The sequence below is a fragment of the Anser brachyrhynchus genome, assembly GCF_964034855.1.
Source record: "Anser brachyrhynchus genome assembly, chromosome: 2".
In the NCBI taxonomy this organism is placed as follows: Eukaryota; Metazoa; Chordata; class Aves; order Anseriformes; family Anatidae; genus Anser; species Anser brachyrhynchus.
Genome location: NC_137695.1, coordinates 56,738,621 through 56,762,812, shown reverse-complemented (window position 1 = coordinate 56,762,812; position 24,192 = coordinate 56,738,621). Strand labels below are relative to the sequence as shown.

General features: G+C 39.3%; 2 protein-coding genes across 7 annotated transcripts in view; both read right to left on the bottom strand.

The window, feature by feature from the left end:
* EZH2 (enhancer of zeste 2 polycomb repressive complex 2 subunit) overlaps nt 1-22,743 on the bottom strand; it is a 57,051-nt gene extending 34,308 nt beyond the window's left edge. For 3 of the 6 annotated variants that reach the window (XM_080581774.1, XM_080581775.1, XM_080581776.1), the window contains exon 1: nt 458-581. In XM_080581774.1, the coding sequence (XP_080437900.1) occupies nt 458-574 (117 nt within the window). In that variant the 5' untranslated portion in view covers nt 575-581. Of the gene's footprint in view, nt 1-457; nt 582-15,955; nt 21,928-22,624 lie in introns of those variants that run through there. The other 3 variants (XM_080581778.1, XM_080581779.1, XM_080581777.1) reach the window with 2 other exon arrangements.
* On the bottom strand, nt 8,150-23,191 carry LOC308190700 (uncharacterized protein; the record flags this gene model as incomplete). The annotated part of the gene is made up of 3 exons (XM_080582355.1): nt 8,150-16,028; nt 21,922-22,645; nt 23,141-23,191. The coding sequence occupies 3 exons, from the start codon at nt 23,189-23,191 to the stop codon at nt 16,009-16,011; spliced, it is 795 nt and encodes a 264-aa protein (XP_080438481.1). The 3' UTR covers nt 8,150-16,008.
* Nucleotides 23,192-24,192: the final 1,001 nt, after the last annotated feature.

Sequence of the window (24,192 nt, the reverse complement as noted above, 5' to 3'; positions counted from 1 at the left end):
AACATCTTAAGGTATCATAACATATACTAAAACCAAAAAATTTAGAAGTGGCTCAACACTGAACTGTCCCAGTTTTAAGTGTCAGTCAGGCTCTGTAATAGATTGTTATCCCTTTCTTTGACTAAAACCAAGTTCTCACATATAGAACCTTACAGGTTTAACATGGAATTAAATTCTAAAGAGAATTAGAAAGAGTAGGTGGCTAAAGGAACTGCCATACTTGCTCTCCAGTCTCTTCTGATACTTAGCACACTGGATTCAATCACATACAAATGTATCACACCTACTTTTAATATCAGAGTTAAGACAAGATTCAGTATGTTAACAAAATACTTCATGAAACTGTTATTGCAGTTGTTAACTGTGGGACAACTTTCATAGTCAATCCAACTCATACTTCAGAAGAAAATCGATTTTGATATCAGTTTTTAAACAATGGAACCAAAAGATAACATACCTTTACTTCATCTGCACGTCGGAACCTCTTGAGCTGCCTCAGCCTCATATATTCTGATTTCACACGCTTTCGCCAACAAATTGGTCCCTTCTCAGATTTTTTTCCGGTTTGACCCATGATTATCCTGCAAGAAACAATGTCATTAATACTACCAAACCCTTCCCCTCTGCTTACAAAGGAAGTTAGAGTGATGGGAAATGCAGGATAGAGATATTCCTTTAATACCTATCATACCTAATTCCTTTCAATCATACACCTGGAACACCATCCCAGTCTAAGTAACAACAACCACCACCATCCATACTTCAGTGATAGACACTGAAAAAGTAATTTTAATTAAGAATCAGTGATAGACACTGAAGAAAAGTAATTTTAGTTACAAATCATGGGGACCATTCACATTTGGTTTAAGCACTTTTTTTATGTAGCTATTAGGAGTATCTGATGTATTTAAAGGAGTAAAGCAGAACAAATTAAAACCCCCACTGCAAAGAGATAGGTTAGAATCCATACAAGCAGTCTTACAAATTAGATTCTTAGATTCTGGGCAGCAATGTTCAAGACAGACAAATCTTCCCCTCCTCACAGGAAGGGTCGTTAAGATTGTAAATCCTGCAATAGGCTTCTAGAGTAGATTTCGAGCGCACAGATGTACCAAGTACAGTCTTCCTAGTCAGCCACTCAATTGCCAAGGAGTTCTAGAAATTCAGACATACATAAGAAGTTGAGACAGACCTCGCTCTTTTCTCAGGTATTCTATGAACAACTAAACTGTCCAGCTGTTTGCAAACAAGACAGATTCTACTTTTACTGATCACCCAGCTAGTACCAAGTGCTTCATTTTTATGTTTCACAACCATTGGCACTGAAGTTGTATTTTTATATTATAGAAACTGTTAGAACATGTAAATCTGCTCAGCATTTTTCAAAATCAAGGACCATATACTGCACCCATACTGACAATTCTTTTGACAGCATTCATAAACAAAGCCCCTACCACACTGAAGACTTGCTTCCACTCCAGAGTCACACTGTAACAACCTATGATATTTCACTGAACAGCTCACAATAGCCAGAGGCTGAAAGGCTTAAGTGTCCAGTTGCCCAAGAAAAAAAAAATGCTTTCTCAAACGCACAATCAATTTGAGCAGAAACAATTCTAGCCTTTATTAAGGTACAATATAAGTAAAGATGAAAAATGTACTCTTCAGGCTTGAGTCAAATGCCCAGTGCCACAACTTCTGCCACACCACACCACACCTGGCAGTCATGAGTAAAGACTTATTCAATTTAAAGATCTTTGTAGGCAGAGCTCAATTTTCAGCAGTTTTGTACCAAGTGGATTTGAGTTCTACCAGAAATCATGATAATCTTGAAAAGAAAAATCAATGCAGAACCTGTTTGTTCTCAATACTATGTCATAATTAAGTTCAACAAGGCCAAGTGCCGGGTCCTGCACCTGGGGCGTAACAACCCCAAGCAGAGCTACAGGCTGGGAGATGAGTGGCTGGAAAGCTGCCTGGCCGAGAGGGACCTGGGAGTATTGGTTGATAGTCGGCTGAATATGAGCCAGCAGTGTGCCCAGGTGGCCAAGAAGGCCAACAGCATCCTGGCCTGTATAAGAAGCAGTGTGGCCAGCAGGTCTAGGGAAGTGATTGTGCCCCTGTACTCGGCTCTGGTGAGGCCGCACCTCGAGTACTGTGTTCAGTTTTGGGCCCCTCGCTACAGGAAGGACATGGACGTGCTCGAGCGAGTCCAGAGAAGGGCGACCAAGCTGGTGAGGGGTCTGGAGAACAAGTCTTACGAGGAGCGGCTGAGGGAGCTGGGCTTGTTCAGCCTGGAGAAGAGGAGGCTCAGGGGCGACCTTATCGCTCTCTACAGTTACCTTAAAGGAGGCTGTAGAGAGGTGGGGGTTGGTCTATTCTCCCACGTGCCTGGTGACAGGACGAGGGGCAATGGGCGAAAGTTGCGACAGGGGAGTTTTAGGTTGGATGTTAGGAAGTACTTCTTTACCGAAAGGGTTATTAAGCATTGGAACGGGCTGCCCAGGGAGGTGGTGGAGTCACCATCCCTGGAGGTCTTTAAAAGACGTTTAGATGTAGAGCTTAGCGATATGGTTTAGTGGAGTGCTTAGTGTTAGGTCGAAGGTTGGACTCGATGATCTTGAGGTCTCTTCCAACCTAGAAATCTGTGATACTGTGATAATTTACATCAATTTACAATGATTACAATGTAATCATTGAACAAAAAGTAATAGTCTAAGAGCCTCACACATTTGTATGTAAGGCATTAATATTTTGAAAGAAAACATGCTGGATATTCAGGTTGAGATCGAAAACAGCAAAAAAAAGCAAAATTGCTAACCCAAATCATGGGAAGTATCCTTTGAGGGAAAAAAAGGCAAGGCATACATGATGTTTCCCATAATGCAAGAGAATCTGACTACACAAAGGGAAGGCCAGTAAACTAGCAGGGAGAGGTCAGCCTAAAGCAAAGGAGTCAAACACAGCTGATGTGTTTCCATGCCTCAAGGCAGCAGGTAGAATCTACCTGTATTTCATTTACCACAACACAAGTGATTACAGGAGAAAGAGATTAAAGATAATAAAAATGAAAAATCACAATCCATTCATGTTAGAGTACAATAAAAAGAATCGGTGATTCAAAATGCACTATGATATTGATTAGAGAACGGCATAAAAGCCGTTATATTATAAAAAAGCAAATGCATTGTATTACATGCTAAATTAAGCAAAGGAAAAATATGGAAAAACATCCCATTAACTGGAAATAAATCAAAAACGGAATAAATAATAGAAAGACAATCTCAATTTTTAGGTAATATAGAATATCAAAATCATCTCAGGGTTCAGCCAAAAGACATGTAAAAAGTATGAAGGAATTCAAAAGATAAATGAAACCAGCTGACAACACTAAAGTAGCACATCCCATTAAAACCAGAACAAAGCACAGCTTATGTTTACTTTAATGCTGCATTGAGCACAGTCCTTTTAATTTTAGATTTTTGGAAAATGATAAGTAATTCAGGTCTAAAAAAAGCATTCTCAACTAAAATTAAATTGCCAGCTAAGCCCTAATCAAAAGTACGCCTGCATGGAAAACTTACATGATTAGGTTAATAATAATAATAAAATAAGCAGAATTCCCATTATTCTATCACAGATCTGAAATACTGCCTCAGAAGACCCCAAAATTGGAGTCTAAGACCAGAGAGAAATATCTCCATCTAGTAAACAAAACAAGTATATTCAATTTACTCAGTAATGAACATCATGGTTACATGATGTGCTAAAATGGGGAGAAAAGTAATTCATAATGTACAAGACAAATGCTTCCTTTTAAAATACTACACACTCAGGTCATTCATCTGATAACAAATGAGTTATAAAAACACACACATTTCAAGCTGCTATTTGAGGCACAACATGGACAACTAATTTAGCATTGAAGGTACAGATTAAAAAAATCCTAGAAAATAAAGAAATACGCTACAACTTAGTATAAGCAACAGTAGGAAACAACTCAAGATAAAGTAATAATGTTAGTGTGCAAAGATCATTGGGATACACGCAATGCATTAAGTCAAATGCATACAAAAAATTAGAAACATCCTTTAAATGGCAAGTCCATAGTAAGACAAAAAGCACTGAGTAGAGAGGAAGAATACACATGTATACGTTAAACAAAAATTACAGCTAAGAAAAATGCAAAGCGTTATGGATACAGGGTTGTATAATATCAATTTTGAAAAAACTGTTTTCAATTATTGTTGCTTTTTTTAGCAGCAGTTTTGCAAGCCAAGTGAACCATATTTGTAAGTTTCTGGGCAGTTGAACATTACCAAAGTAGTATTACATTACATTTTAACAGATACACTGTTTTGTTTTTTTGTCCCCATGTCTCAGGAGAAAGTCTTAATGCATTTTCATAGAGGACAGAGTTAATTCCCATGGTGCATCTTCATATTAGGACTATAATAAAATGCCATAGACAATTCCTAACACCAACTAGAAGGTCCACCAAAAAAAAAACAACTATGCAGAAACTAAGCCTGAGAAACTGGGCTAATAAATTGCACAGACAAGGACAGCCTACGCTGGGTCATTGCTAGGAGAGGAAAAAAATCAGACAAAGATGGATTCTTACAGAAGGATGCTGGACACCTCCTTTCAGGGATGGAGGTAATTTAGAGAACTAAAGGACTTCGGAGAAACATCAATGTAAACTTCGTTTCTGGAGCAAATCCAGGACTTGTAAAGGTGCTCTCTCAAACCTACTGTTCATTCATTTGCGCTAGTACCTCTGTGTAAGGAAAACCTTTTCCAAATCACCTTCTTCTACAATTTCTGCTGTTCACATTTGTATGCAACTCTGAGCTGCAACAAACTGCACTTTACTACACAAGAAAAAAGCCTGTACATTTTCATTAAATGATTTTGTATGGGATTTGCAGCTCAGGTTGCACAACAGAAAAGCTAGGGATTTTTAAGACTGATTTGTAAAAACTACTCAACTTTTCATTAAAAAGTTTCCAAATATTCCCTACAATATCACAAGCTAAATTTCATCTAAGAATAGTTAAAGCTGTCTTAAGACAGCGTAACGTTAAACAATTTACATTTAGCAAATAAAAACATGATTCTGGAACATCTTTGTGCAAGAGTCTGATTCAGATAGCCCCCAATCGAGTCCTTCTCAATTTTCCTTTCCAAATCCTGCTATTTCTATTGCTTAAAATCTTTCTTTCCCATTTGTTCATCCTCTTTGATGAAACAGCCTGCAGAAACTGAGTAATTGCTCAAGATCTCAGTCCCGAGACTTTTTTCTAAAAGAAAGAGACTATACAGTCAACTCTCTCATTATTTATAAGCAGATTATCTCATCTCCAAAAAAAAAAAAAGGAGAAAGCGCAACTCTAAAGCAGTTTTCTATCTTGTCTCTAGAGAAAGCTCATTTCCCAAAGCAGAGAATGACTTCCTTGCAGAACCTGAGCTAACCTTGCCTGATCATACCTGGCTTCACACTACAGAGAAAAGCCCTGCCAGGGCTCCCTGCACCTATTTGCAGAAGAGGGAGCACTGGGAAATGCAGTGAGACATCAAAGGAGTTCTAGCTTCAGCTTGGTAATGTCAAAGATGGATGAACTCTCCCATTCCAGACTGGGCAATCATCCTGACACCACAGAAAGCAAGGAGATGCATATGCCACACCTAAACAAAATCCTCAGGTCCGACACGGAGCAGAAGCTATCCAGTCTTTCCACAACACAGGACTGCAGAACTCAGGTGACCCCACACTGCCTACTCCATATAGCAGTGTCCCTACACTCTTCTCTCCAGCTCTCACACCATCGCTATTTTTCCCATTACCAATAATATCACAACTAATTCCCTGAGCTATAGCAATTTCATAGTATTAACTATGCAGGTGGGTAGAATTGCGTGTTAATTATATTAATGGAAGGACCAACACAATTTGAAGCAGAGCATCATCAAAAGAAAAAGTAACACAAATGATGCCTCTTTTTGACCAATGAGGAGCCTTAACTATGGTATTAGGAATGAGATATACCAAACCCACCTAAACATGACCAAGAAAAACCATACAAGAAAAAAAAAGAACAGACAGAGGTGTTCTTTTCTGTTTCCATTCATGCTTGCCTAGCTGGAAATGAAAAACAACAAAATATGCAAGTGTCCTAGAGCATGCATGCTTGTACTAAATAAACTCCATTAAGCATTTCATAATGAAATTTTGTACAAGATCCGTATGCTTTACAGTAAGTTTTTAAAAACTGCATGAGCTTAAATCAGACAACTACTAAATGTCAGCAGCCAAAGTACATACAATACATCTAGAATTCACAACAAGAGACAAGTACAGAAAAATATCCATTCATATTGCTGTTTTGCCTACAGAACATACAAATAGCCTTATTTAAAAACAACATCCTATTTTTCTTCAATCGCTTTGGCAATACCCATCAGTAATAAACAATCACGTGGATAATGCTCTAAATTAGGCAGTCTATTCAAGCAGTCATGCTGCTGTCAAAGACTATATTTAAGCTCCTCTGGCTACCCTGCCAAATTTCAGGAAAAAAGTTAGAAATTGTAAAGCATGACAGCATAAGTGAGGGGAGTCTGCCCTTATAAAAGAACATTATTAATTCTGTAACTATGCTTAATATTACACAATATTTTAAGCTGTAACAATATTACATTATATTCTGACAACTCAGAAATTCTTTTTGGAGATATTTAAGAATTAAAACATACTGTGCACAGCGCAACTTCCAAGTCTTTTTTTTTTTTGGAATTTCATATATGCTCAAAATGTTATTCATATACTTCAGTTGTATGCATACTCTGAAACAATAATGCACTTAGGAGCACTCTTAACCAACAGTTTCAATGCTGAGGGTGAGGGGAAGAGAATACAAAACCCAACAGACAAAGTGCCTATGCAACTTGACGCAAACCAATGAACAATCAAGTCATAATGCTTTTGTTGCCTAGAGTAATGAAAGAATAAAATAATTCAGTTTGGGGAGGGTGGGAGGAAATACTACTACTAGAACCTCACATAAAGCCAAATGTGAGAGCTTTCACATTTACTTCTCAGAACTTCAAGAAGTAGGGGAACTTACTGAACTCCACAGACCTGCTCAGCAAACTACATCCCACATCCAGACCTCTCCCACCTCAGTGACAACATGAACGCGGTGACATACTGTCATTACATTCTTTGGACTGATGCACTAGTAAGCTCAAAGCATGCATCTCAGCTAGCTTCATGAACTGTCACTTCAAATGGCATAAACTTATTAGATTCAATACTACATGACGAAGATACTCATCCAAGTTGAGGGATGTGATTCTCCCCCTCTACTCTGCTCTCCTGAGACCCCACCTGGAGCCCTACATAACTTGTGCACAGCTACAAATCAGGAGAGAATTGCGAGGAACTTTGGCCAATGCTGGGGCCACAGGGGAGGAAATAGTGCGTGCCATTATACCATAAAGAGGCCCTGGTTTTATACATCAGTTTGCTCTGGAGTAGCAGACATGCTCTTTAGCTGTAAGCTGTTATCAGATCCAGACAGCACACATGTCCCTCAGACTACGCATATTCCGTTTTACTAATGACAAAATTACCATATATTAAACCCTATCTGAAGTCATTATTGAACTTCTTCACTCATCTACAAAACTTGGGTTCGATTACAAAAGCCACATCTTCCATGCTATTTTCTTCAAATTAGAAAAAAATTGTTCAGACAGCATGATTTAAGACAATTCATGTTCAACCCACAAAGCAGAATTTTAGCAACAGGAAGGAGAAAGGATTAAAGACCTCTCCATAAGCCTAAACATACAAACAAAAAACCACAGCCTCACCTTCACTAGAAAAGAAACAAGACAATAAATGTCAATTACCAACATCAATGCATTCAGTGTATACCTAAAGGTCTAACTTCACAGCACTTTTAACTTTCCAAGCCCATCTAATAAAAAACTCAAATGATCTTCGTATTACAGGATTTTATACAGCACAAAGTAGTATAACAACATAATATATAAATACTACTAAATGATTGCTCAGCTACAGCCAAGTATATATCAGCTATGTTAAACCAAACTTTATTACTTAGAAACTCTTGGAAATGTATTTTTAGTATTTTACTTCATGCAGTCTAAATGCAAAACAAGCCAATACTATTTATGAACCTATTCTAAAGGCCTTCAGAGTAAGCAGTTTCCAGCAGACTCTTATTACAATTATCAAGCACCTAAAAATAAACCAACATATACATATTGCCAGACTTCAAAAAATGATGTCAAATTTAATTGTAAGTAACTGCTGTAATCTGCATCCTTCATTTATTCCAAACTTTTATTAACCGTGTAGATATTCACGAAAAAACTCTGGTCAAGAAACAGTATTACTCTCTCAGGCAAACTAAGAAAAAATGTTTACTTCTGTGATTTCAAAGCTGCTAACTTCTTCTGTACTAAGTTATGCAAGTTAAAGGGTGAGGGGAAAAGACACCCCAGCACCTGAATGGCCTTTTTACCTGTGCTACGAGCACGCAACATGTGCTCGTAGCATATTGTCTATGCCTAGAAGATTTACAGCTGCTTGCTACTCTACTTTCTGCATTTTCTAAAGCAATACAAAAACAGTTATCTTTCAAACTTATCTGTGTAAAATAGCATGTTCTCATTTCCATGGGAAGAAAAATACTCTCAAGGCTGTCAGCTCTCCACTGTCAGCTTCTGCATTTCAGACACCAAACCACATTGACTAACTAAAATCTCTGGGTCAAATACAACATTGGAAAGATTAGCATAGTTTATTAATAATCTTCCACTACAGCACATTCACTCTACAAAATTTGTCACAGTGATAGATGAGAATAAACTGTAGTGTTTTTTTACTGTAATATCTTATAGAAACATGGTATTTTAAGTTTATAGTGCAATTCAATTTGTTTAACCAAGAAATACTTAAAAATTCCTATGTTTTAAAACATACTTTACATTATTCCATATGCTGAAGATCTTTATCATTGAGAATGTTTAAGTTTAGGCATAAGACTTTTATTAAATGTTATCATCAAGTTAAACTATCTTCCTCAGACATTATTCAGTGTCAGTTTCACCTAGAAAAGACATCATTTATCCTTTGTATCAGTGGCCCCACACACCTCATCTCCACTTCTACTCAGCCTTCTCTATTGTAAGATCTAAGTGCTTATGATTCTGTTAATCAAACTAGGTCAGGAAAAAAAATCTGGCTGAACAGCCCAGAAAATAAACACACTTAGGTTTTCAAATACAAATTTTCAACAAAATCAATTCCACAGGCAGGTTTGTTCAGCAGCCACAGGAATACTTGAATCAACACGAGGGAAAGGGGTAGGAACAAGAGGCAAAGAACTGAAATTGGAGAGGCTAGGAGTTTAAGCCAGCCTGCCTTCAACAGAAGTGTTTGTCAAGCCACACTGTATCACTGCCACAGTTATACCAGTACTTAAGTGTTATCCTTGCCAACCAGAAACATTCAGTAAGACACCCATGCCAGACCTGCCACTCTTTGGCCACATAAAAGCCAAGAGGCTTGTCATTGCCTACAAAGGCTTAACCTCTATTGCACTCTGACAATATCTAAAAGAAATATATTTATGAATCTAGGCTATGTAGGTAACTCTAAACAGCTCATCTGTCCTTCCTCACTCTGACAGACAGAGGCTGTGGCTGATGTAGGCTAATATAACACTCGTGACCAATTCTAGTAAGATTCCGTTTTCTGCAAGAACCTTCTTGACTACTCAAGAGATGGAAACTCTTAGAAAAGCTATCATCAAATACAAAACTAATTTTAACAACGTATGGAGAAGAACCATTAACTTCTTCAGATATACCAATGCCGTAACCCTGAACTAAAGAGGAATGTCTGTATGTGAAAGTATCCCAGTCTCAGAATGACTCCTTTCCCTCTACCTTAAAGTTCGCAGCACACCCCTGGTTTACAAGTAGAATTAAAAGCCTGTGTTTCAATAGCAGCATGGGCACCAACGCATGTTAGCACCAGCCCTAACACCCGGACAGATGGGTAACAGCCACAGACAGACCTTCCAGGTAATACGGCAGCACCAAAAGCAGGTCTGCTGCTATAAAAAGACATTTTTCTTATGAGCAGTCTCATCGCAATTAAGCTCCTATTTATTATAGTACTGTCAGTTACTTGCAATTAGCATTTGCAACACAAGAATACATTTTAAGTAGTGAAATCCTTTCAAAACTGGCAGTCTGTTGCTACAGTATTGTTTCTTTGAGATAACAGCTTAAAAGTTGTCACATTCAAGGCCAGTGCACTCCCTCCTCCCCAACATGCAAAATCACTATTTACTAATGTATTAACAGTTGCCTAATACAATTTAATTTTGAGGAAGAACATTCCAACTTAACCACGACTTAACAGCACATTCACATATCCATTTGCTTTTGGAAGGTGATGACATATATCCTAATGTACTTCTTGGCTAGAACTGGGAAGGACAATGAAATCTTAAAACGGCATACATTTCTTCTCTTCATTATCTGCCTACATTACCTCTGCACCTCTGATAGAATTTACAGGGCAAATACGCTAAGTTTGATTGTGATGATTAGTTCTGCTAAATCAGACCTTTTCTCCCCTCAGAAGACACTGACTGGTCTTGAACTGGACCAAAAAGTCAAAATTACTCATGCTGGCAGGGCTAGCACACAAACTGGCAGGGAAGAGCCGTGCAGGCAGGGTCACAGCTATGAAGCAAAGCCTCTTTCTGTCAATACCAGTAAACTGCTTGAGCATCTCCCCAACTTGCCTTAGACTGGAACATTTATTTTCCATACCACATGTAACATACTATTCACACTAATTTTTTTTCTTTACAAGTCTATGCACAATCAAAGCAGTTAACATGGCAAAGTACTTCTGTGTGAGTAGTTTTCAAGAACTGTGCTTCCCGCTCTCACTCTATCAGCTAAAGATTGCCCTGAAAAAGATGCAGTGAGTGGCAAAACAGTCTGTAACTTGCCTCTGTTAGCTGCCAGTGGAGGACAGGTATAGAAGATGTCTATAACAAATGAGAAGTTAGTGCAAGCTTTCCAGTTCAGTTTTGCCTCATACATCCCATGACAGCCATTCACAACAACTCTCTATATTCAAATCAACAGTTAACAAAAGTTATTTTCCATTTCCTATTATTAGTACAAGTCTAAGGCTTCAAGATATGTTTCTGTCTATTCTTAAAAAAAATAGAAGAAAACTACAGAGGGATCCAAACTCCTAAACAGCCTCTTTTAAACATGTTACACTTTCGCCTATTTCAAGGCCTTATCAAAATTGGAAGTCATTTCACAAATTTAAACAAATACATAGAAATTCCACGAACAGTGTGCTGTCTCATACAAATCAGCACTAAACCCAGATGACCACAGAACTTGAGTACTGCTCTAGCCCTTCTACGGAGACATGATAATCTGTGCTAAACAAAAGTACAAAAGGCAACAAGCAAGTCTCAGTGAGGGATTTCACTTCAACATCGGGAGAAAACACTTCACAGCGAGTGCAGTCCAGCACAGGAACACATTAAGCAGAGAGATTCTGTAATCTCCATTCGCAAAAACATTTTAAAAGTGGTCTGGAAAAGACACTGAATAGCCTGATGCAATTTCAGTGTTGGCCTTGTCTGAACAGGAGACTGGATCAGATAACCTCCAGATTTCCTTGCCAACCTAAACTATTCTACGAGCCAACAAAATTCTGAATTGGGCCTGCCATCTCAAAACCAAGGGCCACACTGTTTTTAAAGCTGATGCTACCGAGCTTGCTTGCTGTTTAAATTCCAATTTAATATTTCAGAAGATGAAAATATTCACCACTACACTCTAAAATTCTTGATATTTCAGTCAGCTACATGTACAATTTGGGAAACAACAACATTAAGGGAACAGTAATTTCTGAATTAAAGTGTTTAGGAGCTTAATCAGATTGCAATCTTTAGTTTGGTATGTTATCACTGATTGTTCTCAGTGTAAACACCCCTTGTGCTAGAGTCTCCTTTAACAACTCCATCAACTCATTAGTTCACATATTCCTTCCCACTACAAGATTGCGTTTGTTCATTTGGAGAGTCTGTCTCTGCTTAACAGAGCAATTGGAATCTTTAGCTCCTCCTCATATAAAACATAAAAGGCAAAGAAAGCTCTTCACTAATTAAGAAATGTATTCTAACCACAATGCTTCACACTCTCCATAAACTTACCAACGTTTTTAAAATAAAGAAGTTAAGATGCAGTGTTCCTTTCAAAGCCAGACAAAGCAAAAAGATCACTTTTTCTAAAACCAGAACAGAGTCAAAGTAGTAAATTCGCAAGTTCTACTTCAAGAAACCATCATTCACTGTTGGAATTAATGTATCAGAGTAACAGGCTCTCACTCAACTCCAAATAAAGGTGTTTTGTTGTTGTTTTTCTTTTTCAAAGGGAGCAGGACTAGAGAAATGAAGGAAGAGTAGAGGGAAAATTAGCTGAGAAAGACTTGTAAAGGGCTGGTTTTTCAAGTGAGCCTTCTTCATATTCTAACAGAGTTCTTCTTATAGCCCAACTTCTGTGCCTTTGAAGTGTCATTCTTTGCCAACCTTTTATTTACTGTAATTTAAGCGAATAAAGCTTTACTTTGTTCTTGGTGTGGTTAAGATCAGAAGCCCAATCTTTACCCTGGAATGTTAAATACTATTTTTTTATTTCAGTTTCTTTTTTTTTTTAAATAAAACCTAAACGTATTCTAGAAGCTATCAATGAGCAAGGAGTACGTGTGCACAGTAAGCAACTGCTGTGACCTGCTTCCCTGCAAATGAAAAGCTGTGCCTTCTCAATTATTCTTCCCAAACACGATGCTCTCTGGGCCTTGTTACTATCCCAGCAGCCCCTTAAGTTAATAGTTCCCAGTTGATACTTCAGGATATTCAAGATTATTCACAATTTTTTCTATATTCTTTAAGCAAGAATTTCAGCTCAAAGTTCAAAAACATTTTTCTTTGCTACTTGAAAATATTTTCACCCTTTTACAGCTACCTGTATGGTATTACTCATCCAGGAGCATATTTTCACCTTGTCAGCAACTGATTTTTTTGCTTTCACTTCCAGAATCTTTCCAGTCCTATTGCATTCAGTCTGATGCTAAAGTCACCAGCTTCTTTTTGCCGCGTTTGTAAATCCTTATAGCTTTAAAAACATTAATTCTGAGAACATACAACAGCAATTTTTCTTATTAAAAAAAATCAATTTTACATTTCAAGTTTTAAAGTTACTTACTCTTTGTTAAACTGGTCCCTCACCCTTTCACATTCATTTATTAGGAATAATCCTTTACATCTCATCACTCTTTCAAAAGAGGTTTTAAAAAAACACTACTTTGCAGCATATTCACTATTTTGGCATGCTGTCTTGATCCACATAGCCATCATACACAAAATTACTATACACGTCATTTTTTCTTACAGCTATATGAACGGTTATGATTGAACTACGAATACAGTTTCATGATGTATTTAATCCAATTAAGCTACATACTTCTGTCAAAATTGCCAGCCCGCTGTTCACTCACTTGTTCATACTGTTACCTTTTGTGTCCTAGTCTAGAAATTGCATGACCATATGCTGAATAAAGTAATTAGCTGTAATGCATACTTGTTTATTTGCAGTATTACTCCCCAAGCTAAGACTAGTTGGGAGTAGTTACTAATTCACTATAACATAGGCAAAACCTTGTAACTGAGCTGATCGATGTAATCAGTTTCCTTTAAATGGCTGATTACAGCTTTCCTATGAGAATAAGGCTGACGGCCTCATTCTGCATACATCCTTTACTGTAACTTCTGATACAAATGGCAAACATAAATCATGTGTGACATTGCTTAGAGATAACTAAGTTAGTTATGCTTTCTGCAACGTACTCAAAGGTCTGCAAGTGCCCTGGCATTATGAAAAGTTGCAGTACGAATTCTCATTTTATGAAAAACAGAAGAAACAACAGAAATCATTAAAAACATGCAGTCACTGACTTATCAAACCTAGCAGCAGATTCACTGAGATGCCACTGTAGTTAACCACAATTCAGAAGACTCACTGACATGACATGCCTGTTCTCTGTCACAGCCACATAACGTAATTATATACGCTACTTCACAGTAGCTAGTCCTGCATTGCATCCCTAGACCTTGCTAGGATATGCTTTTATTTTAGATATTAGGAATTCTAACCTTCAGTCCAGTTACCAACCGGTTAGAAAACCCTGTTTTCATCCCCATGCCTAACTCATGACTTCTGCTTGCTTTGGGCACATCTGCTGTCTTTAATCAATCATCATTTCTCATCTATTTTTAACGTTTAAGTGAACCTTTTCAAAAAAGGTTTCTCATCACTGACCAAAGATTATACCAGACAAAACCTGTACAGATGGCTTGGACTTTCAAGTGTCACCGCTACTTTCTGCTGGCATTGCTACAAAAAGACTTTTACCTGCCACTTGTTCCTGCATCTGTGCTATCATTTCCCTCCCGACAGCATGAGTATTTTTGTAGCCAGTCACTGACAGAAGCGAGAAAGTCCTTTGGCTGAAAACACCTCACGTCTCTTGACTGAAGAAAAGTGAGCATCCACTGCTACTGTCCCCACCTAACCACACTGTAAAACTCTGGCCTTACACATTCAATTTCCAACTCCTCCTGAGAGCGCTAAACACCTAAGACTGCACATTGATTTCTGAATGCGCTCAACTCATACTAAAACTCATACCACTATTTTCTGAGATGCTTACATCAGAGTAAATCAAGACAGGAAGGAAACAAGTCAGTTCTAGTGCTCTAAGAACTGACATTTTCTTCAAGCATTTCCCCCCTGATTTTTTTTTTTAAATGTATTAGTTTGCCTCCCATAGTATTTTATTTCTTGCTTTCTCCTAATAGTTCATTCTCTCTTGCTTTTGTCTAATAGTTCATTCACACAGTTTAACACTATGTTGCTTTATATGTTGCTATATTCTTTTCAGGAGTTTCTACCACTATTATAAACTGACTAGGCAGATATTAGAAAACCCCAAACGAAGAAAAAAGAAAAACACTGCCACCTTTACCAAGGCATGGAACAGGGAAAGAGAAGAACGAGGAGATCTTGAATATGAAAGAGGAGGAAACACTCCTCTACTCCCTCTTCCTTCCTGGAAAAAGGGGATGAATCTTAATTTATATCTTTTTTACTATTTTTACATTAGAATCTTATTTTCTGTGTTAGAAAGCTATCAAAGGTATGTAACAACCAGTTATTTAACATCTCTTTATCTTTATCCACCAGGATGTTAAACTCGGAGTTTATAAATAACCCAAACATTCTGTAAGTACTTCATAAAATTTATCCCAAATGGTTTTTTAGTATCTAAAATAATTGTAATCAATCTACTTCAAACATGTTTAAGAAAAGGCAAACAAAACAGTGAAGAATGCACATGGTCTTGACAAAATTCCCCAGTTATTTTTAAAACTTTTCATGCCAACTACAGGTTGATCAAACATGAAGCACCTGAGTAAAATCCAACAACAGAACTGTACCAGAAATGCAGTTTATTGCATATTTTCCACCAACCATAAGGACGGAAGACATCGGTTTGAGGACTTTTTTTTTCCAGTAGTACACTGCCTTTGGATTTACGTTTAAACCATCTCACTTGACAGAAGTCCTTCATTTAGGACATTTACTAGTAAAGACAATGGAGAGAGTTTCATTCTCTTTAATAAAGAAAACAAATAGTCTGTTAATATAAAATTTCAGTAGGTTCCTAATATACTTTTCCTTAAATATGAGTAGGACAAAAAAGTTTGATTTGTTTTCAGACAGCCATTAAATATATGTAAATATAAATCTTTACCAGATTTCTGAAGCAGTTCGCTCGTGCTAACCTGTAGCTTTCAAAGCTTCCCTTCAAAAATGAATTCCTTCCTCTGTATCCCAACAGTTTCAGGATTAAAAAAATAAAATTAAAAAAAGACAAAATGTAATTAATTAATACCATGTAAGAAGCAATCATTTCAATGATATTTCTCCCAGAACAATTAAACATATGATACTTTTAGGAAAATACTGTTTGAGAAATGAAAATGACAAGCTTAAGTACTTGGGGATGTGGGGGAAGGTGAGTAGAAAACAGGGAAATTATAACCACCAGGGATTTTTTTTTTATTTTATGAAAGATCAAACCAAAATTGGAAGTGAAATCTCACTTCAGTTAAGGCAATATCAGCAAATCACCATGTATCAACTAATAAAGCTTTTTTTATTTTTATCTACTCTTATGTTTTTAACTATATTTGCAGGCACAAGTGAGACTATTTGGATTTCCCCCCCCCCCCAAAAAAAAGTAAAACTCCAAATAGAAGAACAGCAATGAGTTTCAAGCCTGATTTTTATCATGTTCTTTATAAGTCACCATTAAAACCATTCCACACCTCTAACATAAGATGAAGCCTGGCTGTTTGTCAAGAGACAGTCAAGTTTTAGACATAAAACTTAAACTTTTAGTTGCTCAAATGCATACCTCCAAATCTTTCCCCTCACACTCATTCAGATGCCCAAATGAGTTGGATGACTCCCTTGTACATTCCAAATAACCTCTGCTGCCTAACACCTCCACCTCTTAAAATTCAAACCTTTTTGATACCCTGGATAAATCTGGCAGAAAAAATAGCACTTGCTGCAAGCACCTAAGGCATGTCTACACAGGCAAAATAATTTTGGGTGTGAATTGGAGTTCAGTGTCTATTCCACCCTAACTAGTTTTGCGGACACACCTTTTTTGTTTTTACTCTAAAAACATTAAAATATCTAAAAGTTATTCAGTTCAATTCACACACACACAGGCAAACCACACTCCAAACTGAAAAAATCCTGCCACACAACAATTAAGCAGTTCAACAGCTATAACATACTTCTTCCTCTGCATAGGCAAATAGCTTAAACTTTCAAAGACGTTACATGTCCATGTATGCAGACAGTTCATACAGAATTTATTGCAGATAAGTGTGTCAAATTTTGGAGCTGAATGTGTATTTAGAATATTTGTAAGTTGTCTGAGAAATTCCAAAATAAACTTCAAACAATGAAAGCAACCAAAAGAGTTACTTAGCCAACTCTCATCCTTAAAGCCCTCAAAATAACTGGGTCTAATGCATAGCATCCCTATTCTAAAAAGCATACAGTGATTAATCCATCAGCAGATTAAATATTGCTTATAAAGGGGGAAAAATAAAGATCCTACTTTTCTAGAATATTTATTTAAAGAATAAAGGGAATTAATGAGAAACAGTTTAACTTAAAAAACCACACTCCAGTGAAAACTCAGCTCCCTTAGGCTACAGATGAGAATTACGAGTAGTTCCAAGGCTCTGGAACCAGTTATGTTCCCCGGTTTCAAATCAATGATATACTGAACACCAGTAATGGTCAAACTATTTTAACACTAAAACAACATATGTCAATCTTCTCTTCCAATAGTTAAACAATGGATTCAACTTTGCACTAAACACACTAGTTAAAAATGCTAAAAACGTGTCATAAATTGGCAGGCAGATTGCTGGAAGAAGTTATCACAATGGACAGACTTTATATTCTTCCTAGTTATAAATTGTATCATAAAATCAGAGAGGATAACTTAGTGACTCTAATCCGTTTGCCATGGTATAGTTTTTGCAGGTATATCAGGTCTTTCTAAAACAAACCTGATTTCTCACAGAAAAAGCAAACTAAGTTCCATCTCTAACATTTCATCTTATTAGTTAAAAGTAAGATCAGACACCTACGCAGCAGAAATACACAATTTACCAGATCCACTCACCCTAAGAAACATGGAAAGGAAAGCAGCTCACAATTAAAATACACACACACTTACTAGTAAGATTTGAGTTTCCTTCCTTTCAAATACTTTATTTCTTTAAGTTATGTCTAATGGCTTTGAGATTTAAACTGAACACAGGCTGTGAAAGGGAGAATACATAGCAGAGAAACAGAACCAACCATGAAAAAGGCAGAATGAAAGAAGGAACCAGATACAACAGAAATTGACAAAGGAAACAGCCTGGGTCTAGATTAAAAATAATAATAAAATAAACACATAAGGAAATCACACTCTCCTGCAAATATATTTTTAGTTCACATATTAGAAAGCCCAGAGTGTGGACTGCAATGTGCACCACTTTGCTTGCATAGCTACACATATATCATTTAAGCCAGCACCATACGCATATATAAAAGGTGAAAAAATAGCAAATTCGTAAGTACTCCTGAAATGGCATATCAAAGAAGTCTTTACCTGCATACAGAATGACAGCAGCACTGACAGCTTTATCTAAGATTATATTAACAAGTGAGGTATCTGAAAGACAAGCTTTTGAAGTACTACATCACATTTTCAAGCAATTGCCAACATTGCACTGATCCACTCACATCAGTGCATAGTTATTGTTATCTGCAGCAGTTAGAACATGCCTGGTATCTAACTACATTTCCAGATGGTCTTCTCACCTTAAAAGTACTCCTGATTTTACCATTAGAAAGGAAGCACTGTATGCATTATGAATCTTTCCATGACAATAGTGCTCTTCACCAATTGAACAGAGGTACAATCACCAAAACACTCTACATCCACACTTCAGCCAGGTAACCAAAAGATTCCTAAAATAAGGAATCCACAATAATCTATTTTTTTATACTTTTTTATGGACACAGTAGTGACGTCTAAAAGACATCCTCTGCTGGTTTTTTTTCTTTAAATGGAAACCAACTTACAAGTCTGTGGTTAAATAATTAGTAATATTTAAGAATTTCTTTTTCACTATTTTTTAAAATTATGTTGAAATTGTCAGTGTTATATGCAAATGAAAATCTTACTTTTCACTCCCCTTCCTTAGAGTTGCCGCTACCCAAATTTACCTTTTTAATTTAAAATACTTACTCCAATATTGGAGGCAGTTTTCTCACTGTCATTTGAGGACCCAGACTTCAAGCCCACAGTCTTAATGGGAATCTAGGTGCACAGCCAGTACAAGCCTGCAACAAACTACCTACCTACTATTATCAGTTACAGAAAACTGCATTGCTACTGCTGTGTTTTTAGAAAACTTCAGTGCTGCTTGCTTGGACCTCAACAGAACCTACTTCTTCCTTTAACAAAATTTCACTCTTGAGTTTCACCTCACGCACTGATAGCAAGCAATACACAGCTTCATCTCAGAGTCTTTAACTGATCTCTGTGGGAACAGACAGAACACCTATTTAATAGTTCTTTACATTGTTTTCTTTTCAATCTTTAACTCAACAAAAATCTTGAGCATATACTTAGAGCTAAAAACCAAATCCAAGCAATCTGCTAAATTGGAACTGACATCCTTGTTTTTCCCTTGTAAAACATCTTTCCGTTTTACACAAGGCTTTGTTTCTTCATCTCACCTTTCCTTCTCCCAAGCACAAAGCTTAACTGAAGTTACCACCTGAGCTATGTCATCACTAGACTAATTCAGCCATTTAAAGACTGATTTAACACAAATATTCCAGAATGGCAAGTCATGTTAAATGTACAGATACACATATAAAATACATTTAGAGATATAGACAGCACAGATGCTGTCAGCCATCATTTCAATGAGCTTAGCACCACTCTCCACCTCCATACTATCAGCAAACTAGAAGGCTGGTAGCAACATTACCATTAGAGAACATTACAGTTAAAAATAATCTTCCTATTATTGTCCTACAGCTTCTGTTAACAGTGGTCTTGTTTCCTAAGGTAAGTGCTATTCAAACAATTTATGAAACCATTAAGAATTATATTCACAGTATGTAGTCCATTTCTTCAACATTATTTTTTTTTAAATCTGGTACAATGAATTTTCCTTGGGTGCGTAATTCTGTGAAGATGACCTACTTGATTCAGTAAACTTCTGAATATTCCTTGCTTAGCAAAGGCCACATCCTGTTCCTGAGATTTTCAGGATCTCTGCTGGGGAAAATTTTATTCCCCCTAAAATTTCAGATATTTCTCCAAGTCAGCTACAATGCATTGCAGCTAGCCACAGAACTACAGAACATTCATAAGACAACACTAAAGTTTTCCACCTTACTTTTGCTCAAGAACAACATAAAGCAAACATTTGTTAAATATACCTTCTGACAGTACTGCAGCCATTTTTTAAAATAATTTTTCCCCATGACGGTAGTGTTGCCATTTAAAAATGTTGTTCAACTTTCACATTACAGCTGTGAATTTATTAGAATGAATACATGACGTATACAGCTAAAGAGGCAGAATCTTTTTGTGAACAGTGACAAGGAGAGGTTTATTTTATTTTTTTACTAATTTCAAGAGGACTTTTAGAGTGCACCAGCTATTCAGGGATTACAGAAAGTAGCAGTTAGCTTGCACTCTCCATTTATACAGTCACTGCATTCACTAATGTACTACACGAATTCCCTGCTCATGAAGCCAAAGTTTCCTTGCAGATAAGCAGAAGCGCAGGAATATATTTACATTTCACCTATGAATGCTGCAATGTTACAGAACAAACATAAATCCATTTAAAGACATATCTTCAATGAAATCACTTACCATATTTCAGCTTGTTGGCAATTCTAGCTACTAGAGAGGAAAAATACAAGGAAAATAAAGTTTGAATTTCCAGTCTCCAGCCTAAGCTGACAAGACTACTGTTTTAGCTCATTTTAAACTGAGCAAAGACATTTTACCTTCTTTTGATTATAGGGATTTTCAGTGTCTGTCACTTTTCAGGGTAACATTACATATTAAAAGTGTCTTAATTTTCTTCTCCCCAGTTTTTGTCCTAAATTACAATCTTGAATTCTTACAATGATCCAGAAGAAAATAGCTATTGACACCTCATAGAACATTTTACTATCACAGATTTCTCCATATGTTCTTTAGCCTTTAATTACCCTTCAATCCCTGCTATCAATAGAGGAAGAAAAAAGTGTACTTTTCCCTTTTTTTTTTTTTAAAGGAATACTCTGTAACAAGACATGTAACATTTTGATGTAACAAACTTAAAGCAAGTAAGTGATAAACCACTACCTATCAAAGTTCAAACGCTCGACACATCACATAAAACTTTTCAGTCCTATCTCCTGAAGTACTAGAAGCATGCTTTCTGAAAGATACCGCACATCTTTAATAGTCATATTTTAATAATCTAATCTAAAGCAAGAATAGCTATTGTACATTGTGGACAAATAATACTCACCCTTCTGAAGATGCTTTATTGTTACCACAAATAAACATTCCCCGGATTCTCAATTTGATATAGACACTGGGGACAAACAAAGAATGACTTTTTTTTTTAATAAAGACTTATAAATTTTTGTAAATCACATAAAGAATCTGAATGTGCCAACCCCTGAGAAAGAGAGAACCTAACTGTGAGGAAATCCCAGTTTAGAAGTGAAGCTTTCACTAAAAGTACTGGTAGAACCTTCACTGAAACACACGTTAATAAGAACCAAATTCGTAACAGCTGGATCTGCAGCCGCCAGACTTACAACAAAGACAAATCTATCCTGCAACAACTGAACAGCTTCATTCAAATTGTTACATGCTTTTTCTTAGAGACAAAGCATCTGAACTTTCAGCCCCACAGTTAAAAAAAAAAACTTTTCTCCAGTTCCAGTAAAATAAAGACAGCGCTTTGTAACTTTGCGTAGGTGACTTCAGCGAGGCACAAGCCCATTATTCCACTCCTGCTGCGTTACGTTCAGCCCGCTACTAGTAATTTCTGAATCACCGCGAATACCTGGTGACACGAAAACCACACGCACGATGCTACTACAACACACCGATTTCTACGTCGTTCTCGGACCACACGCGTGCTGCTCGAGGACAGCCCTGTCCAGCACCCTCCTTCACACCTCCTGCCTTCAGAGGCTGCTCTGTGCGCCCGTGGTTGGCCGCGTTAGAGCTAACCCCAGGCACCCAGCTAAGAACCGGGGCGCAGCGCCCTGGCAGACCGGAGTCCCAAGGGACCGGGAAGCCCGCCGGGGTGACCACCCAGCAGGCGCCCCGAGCCCCCCGAGGCCAGGGGAAGGATCCCGACGAGAGGAGGCGCCCGGCAGCAGCTGCCCCGCAGGACAATAGCGCGCGGAGCCCCGCTGCCCCGGTTTCCGGCACGGCGCGACACACGCGGCCGGGCGGACCCGTGCCAGCCCCGCGGCTGCCCCGGTGGGGCCGTGCGGGCTGTCGTGGCCCGGCGGGCACCACGGGGGGGATCTCAGAGGGGTGAGGGAAGGGGGGGACCCCCGGCCGTGCCTGGGGCAGGGCCCCGCGGGAACGGCGGCGCTGGGCCGGGGCCAGAGCACACAAAGGGCGCCCCGCGCACGCCTCCTCCGGCCACCGCCGCGCCCGCGTCTCCCCGCCGCTGGGCGCCGGGGCCGAGGGGCGGCTCGCCGCGGGGCCTCGCCCCCTCCCCTTCTCCCGCTGCCCCCCATCCCCGGTTATAAATAGCCGCTCCCGCCCCACCGTGCGGCTCGCTCGCTTACTCACCCCCGCCCCGGCCTCTCGCCGCTGCCGCCGGCAGCCCGGCCCCGCTCCGCCCGCGCCGCCCTCCCGCCCGCTCTGCCGCCCCGCCGCCGCCGGCCGCCGGCTTCACCCTCCCGCACCGAGCGCCAAACGCGGCGGCCCAATCGGCGCCGCGCTCATTGGCGAGCGCCGCGCGCCGCCCCGATTGGACGGGCGCGGACGGGGGGCTCCCCCGCGCCAATCAGGCGCGGCGCGGGGCGGGCCGGGGGGCGAGGTCTCGCGCCCCACGTGCGGGGGGGCAGGGCGGGGAGGGGGAGCTCTTTGTTCTCGCGCTGCCCCCCCCGGTGGGAGGGGGGCGGGGCCGCGCGGGGCGGGGGGCGCGAGGGGATTGGCGGCCCGGGGCGGGGCCGCGCCCCGGTTTGAATCAGTTCGAAAGTGGGAGCGGTAACGGCCCTAACGGCTGCTGTGCGCGGGACGGGGAGGGGGCGGGGGCACAGCCCTCAGCCAGCCCTCAGCCGCCCCTCGCCCCCCGGCCGGCACCCAGCGCGGTTCCTCGCAGCCCTCCCGTGCTCCTCCTCGGGAGCGGGGCATGGCGCTCCCCCTCTTTGCCCGGCCCAACCTTTCTGTGTCTTCACTGGTGAAAATAAAATTGCAGGGACAAGTTAGCCCCGCGATCTTTCACCTCCCCTTGTAACCGTAACTCCTGCGCGCCCGGTGTCGGTTTCTGACGTGGAATAAACCCTGAGCCGTGTTCTCACTTTTGCCGTCTCTTCCCGTTGTCTGTTACCGGGTGCCGCCGTCCCCCTCTGCTGTGAGCGGCTTGGGACGCCCTCGTCCCATGCCTCGTCCGTGGGCCAGGCTCCGAAAAAGGGCACCACGCACCGCGATGAGGTCCTGAGTGACAAAACTCCCGTCTCGAAAAACACAGCCCCATTCCCACATCATTCACTTGGGTTACAAGTCACACGGGGCTCGGGGCTCTTATTCTTAGAGGCAATAACTTGGAGTGCGTTTACATCCTCTGTCTTTCCACCTGTAAGCACTTAAAATTTCCAAACTTCATCATATATTACATTCGCAATGAAATCTCACGAGCTGTCATTGTATGTTCTTCATTTGCTTTATGATCTTTAAAAGGGGGTTCTACTAGGAGCTTATTTTATTCTTTTTTTTTTTTTGGTAAGAGTAAAAAATGTGCAACAGAAATGATTTCTTCTTATGTTTACATGTCACAGAGTGATAGATTGCCATACCCTTCCCCCAGTTCTCATGGAATAGCTGACAGTTTTCAAGATTATATTACGACTGTCAACTTCGCAAAATATTAGTCATTTCTGGAAATTCAGCTATTTAAATCTATTCTGCCCCAAGATGGCTGCCACCACCAAAATGGCTACCAAGTCTCTTCACAGCTTGGAATTTGTAATTTATTTTGATTGTTAGAATTGCCTTTCATGAGATCTGGTTTTGGTCAAAAAGTAAAAATACTAAATAAGCACAGGGCACCTTGATTTAAGTAGTACCTCAGTCACAAGGTGGACAAATCTGTTGTAGAACCAACACTGTGAACTAGACTGCAGTACAGCTAGCTT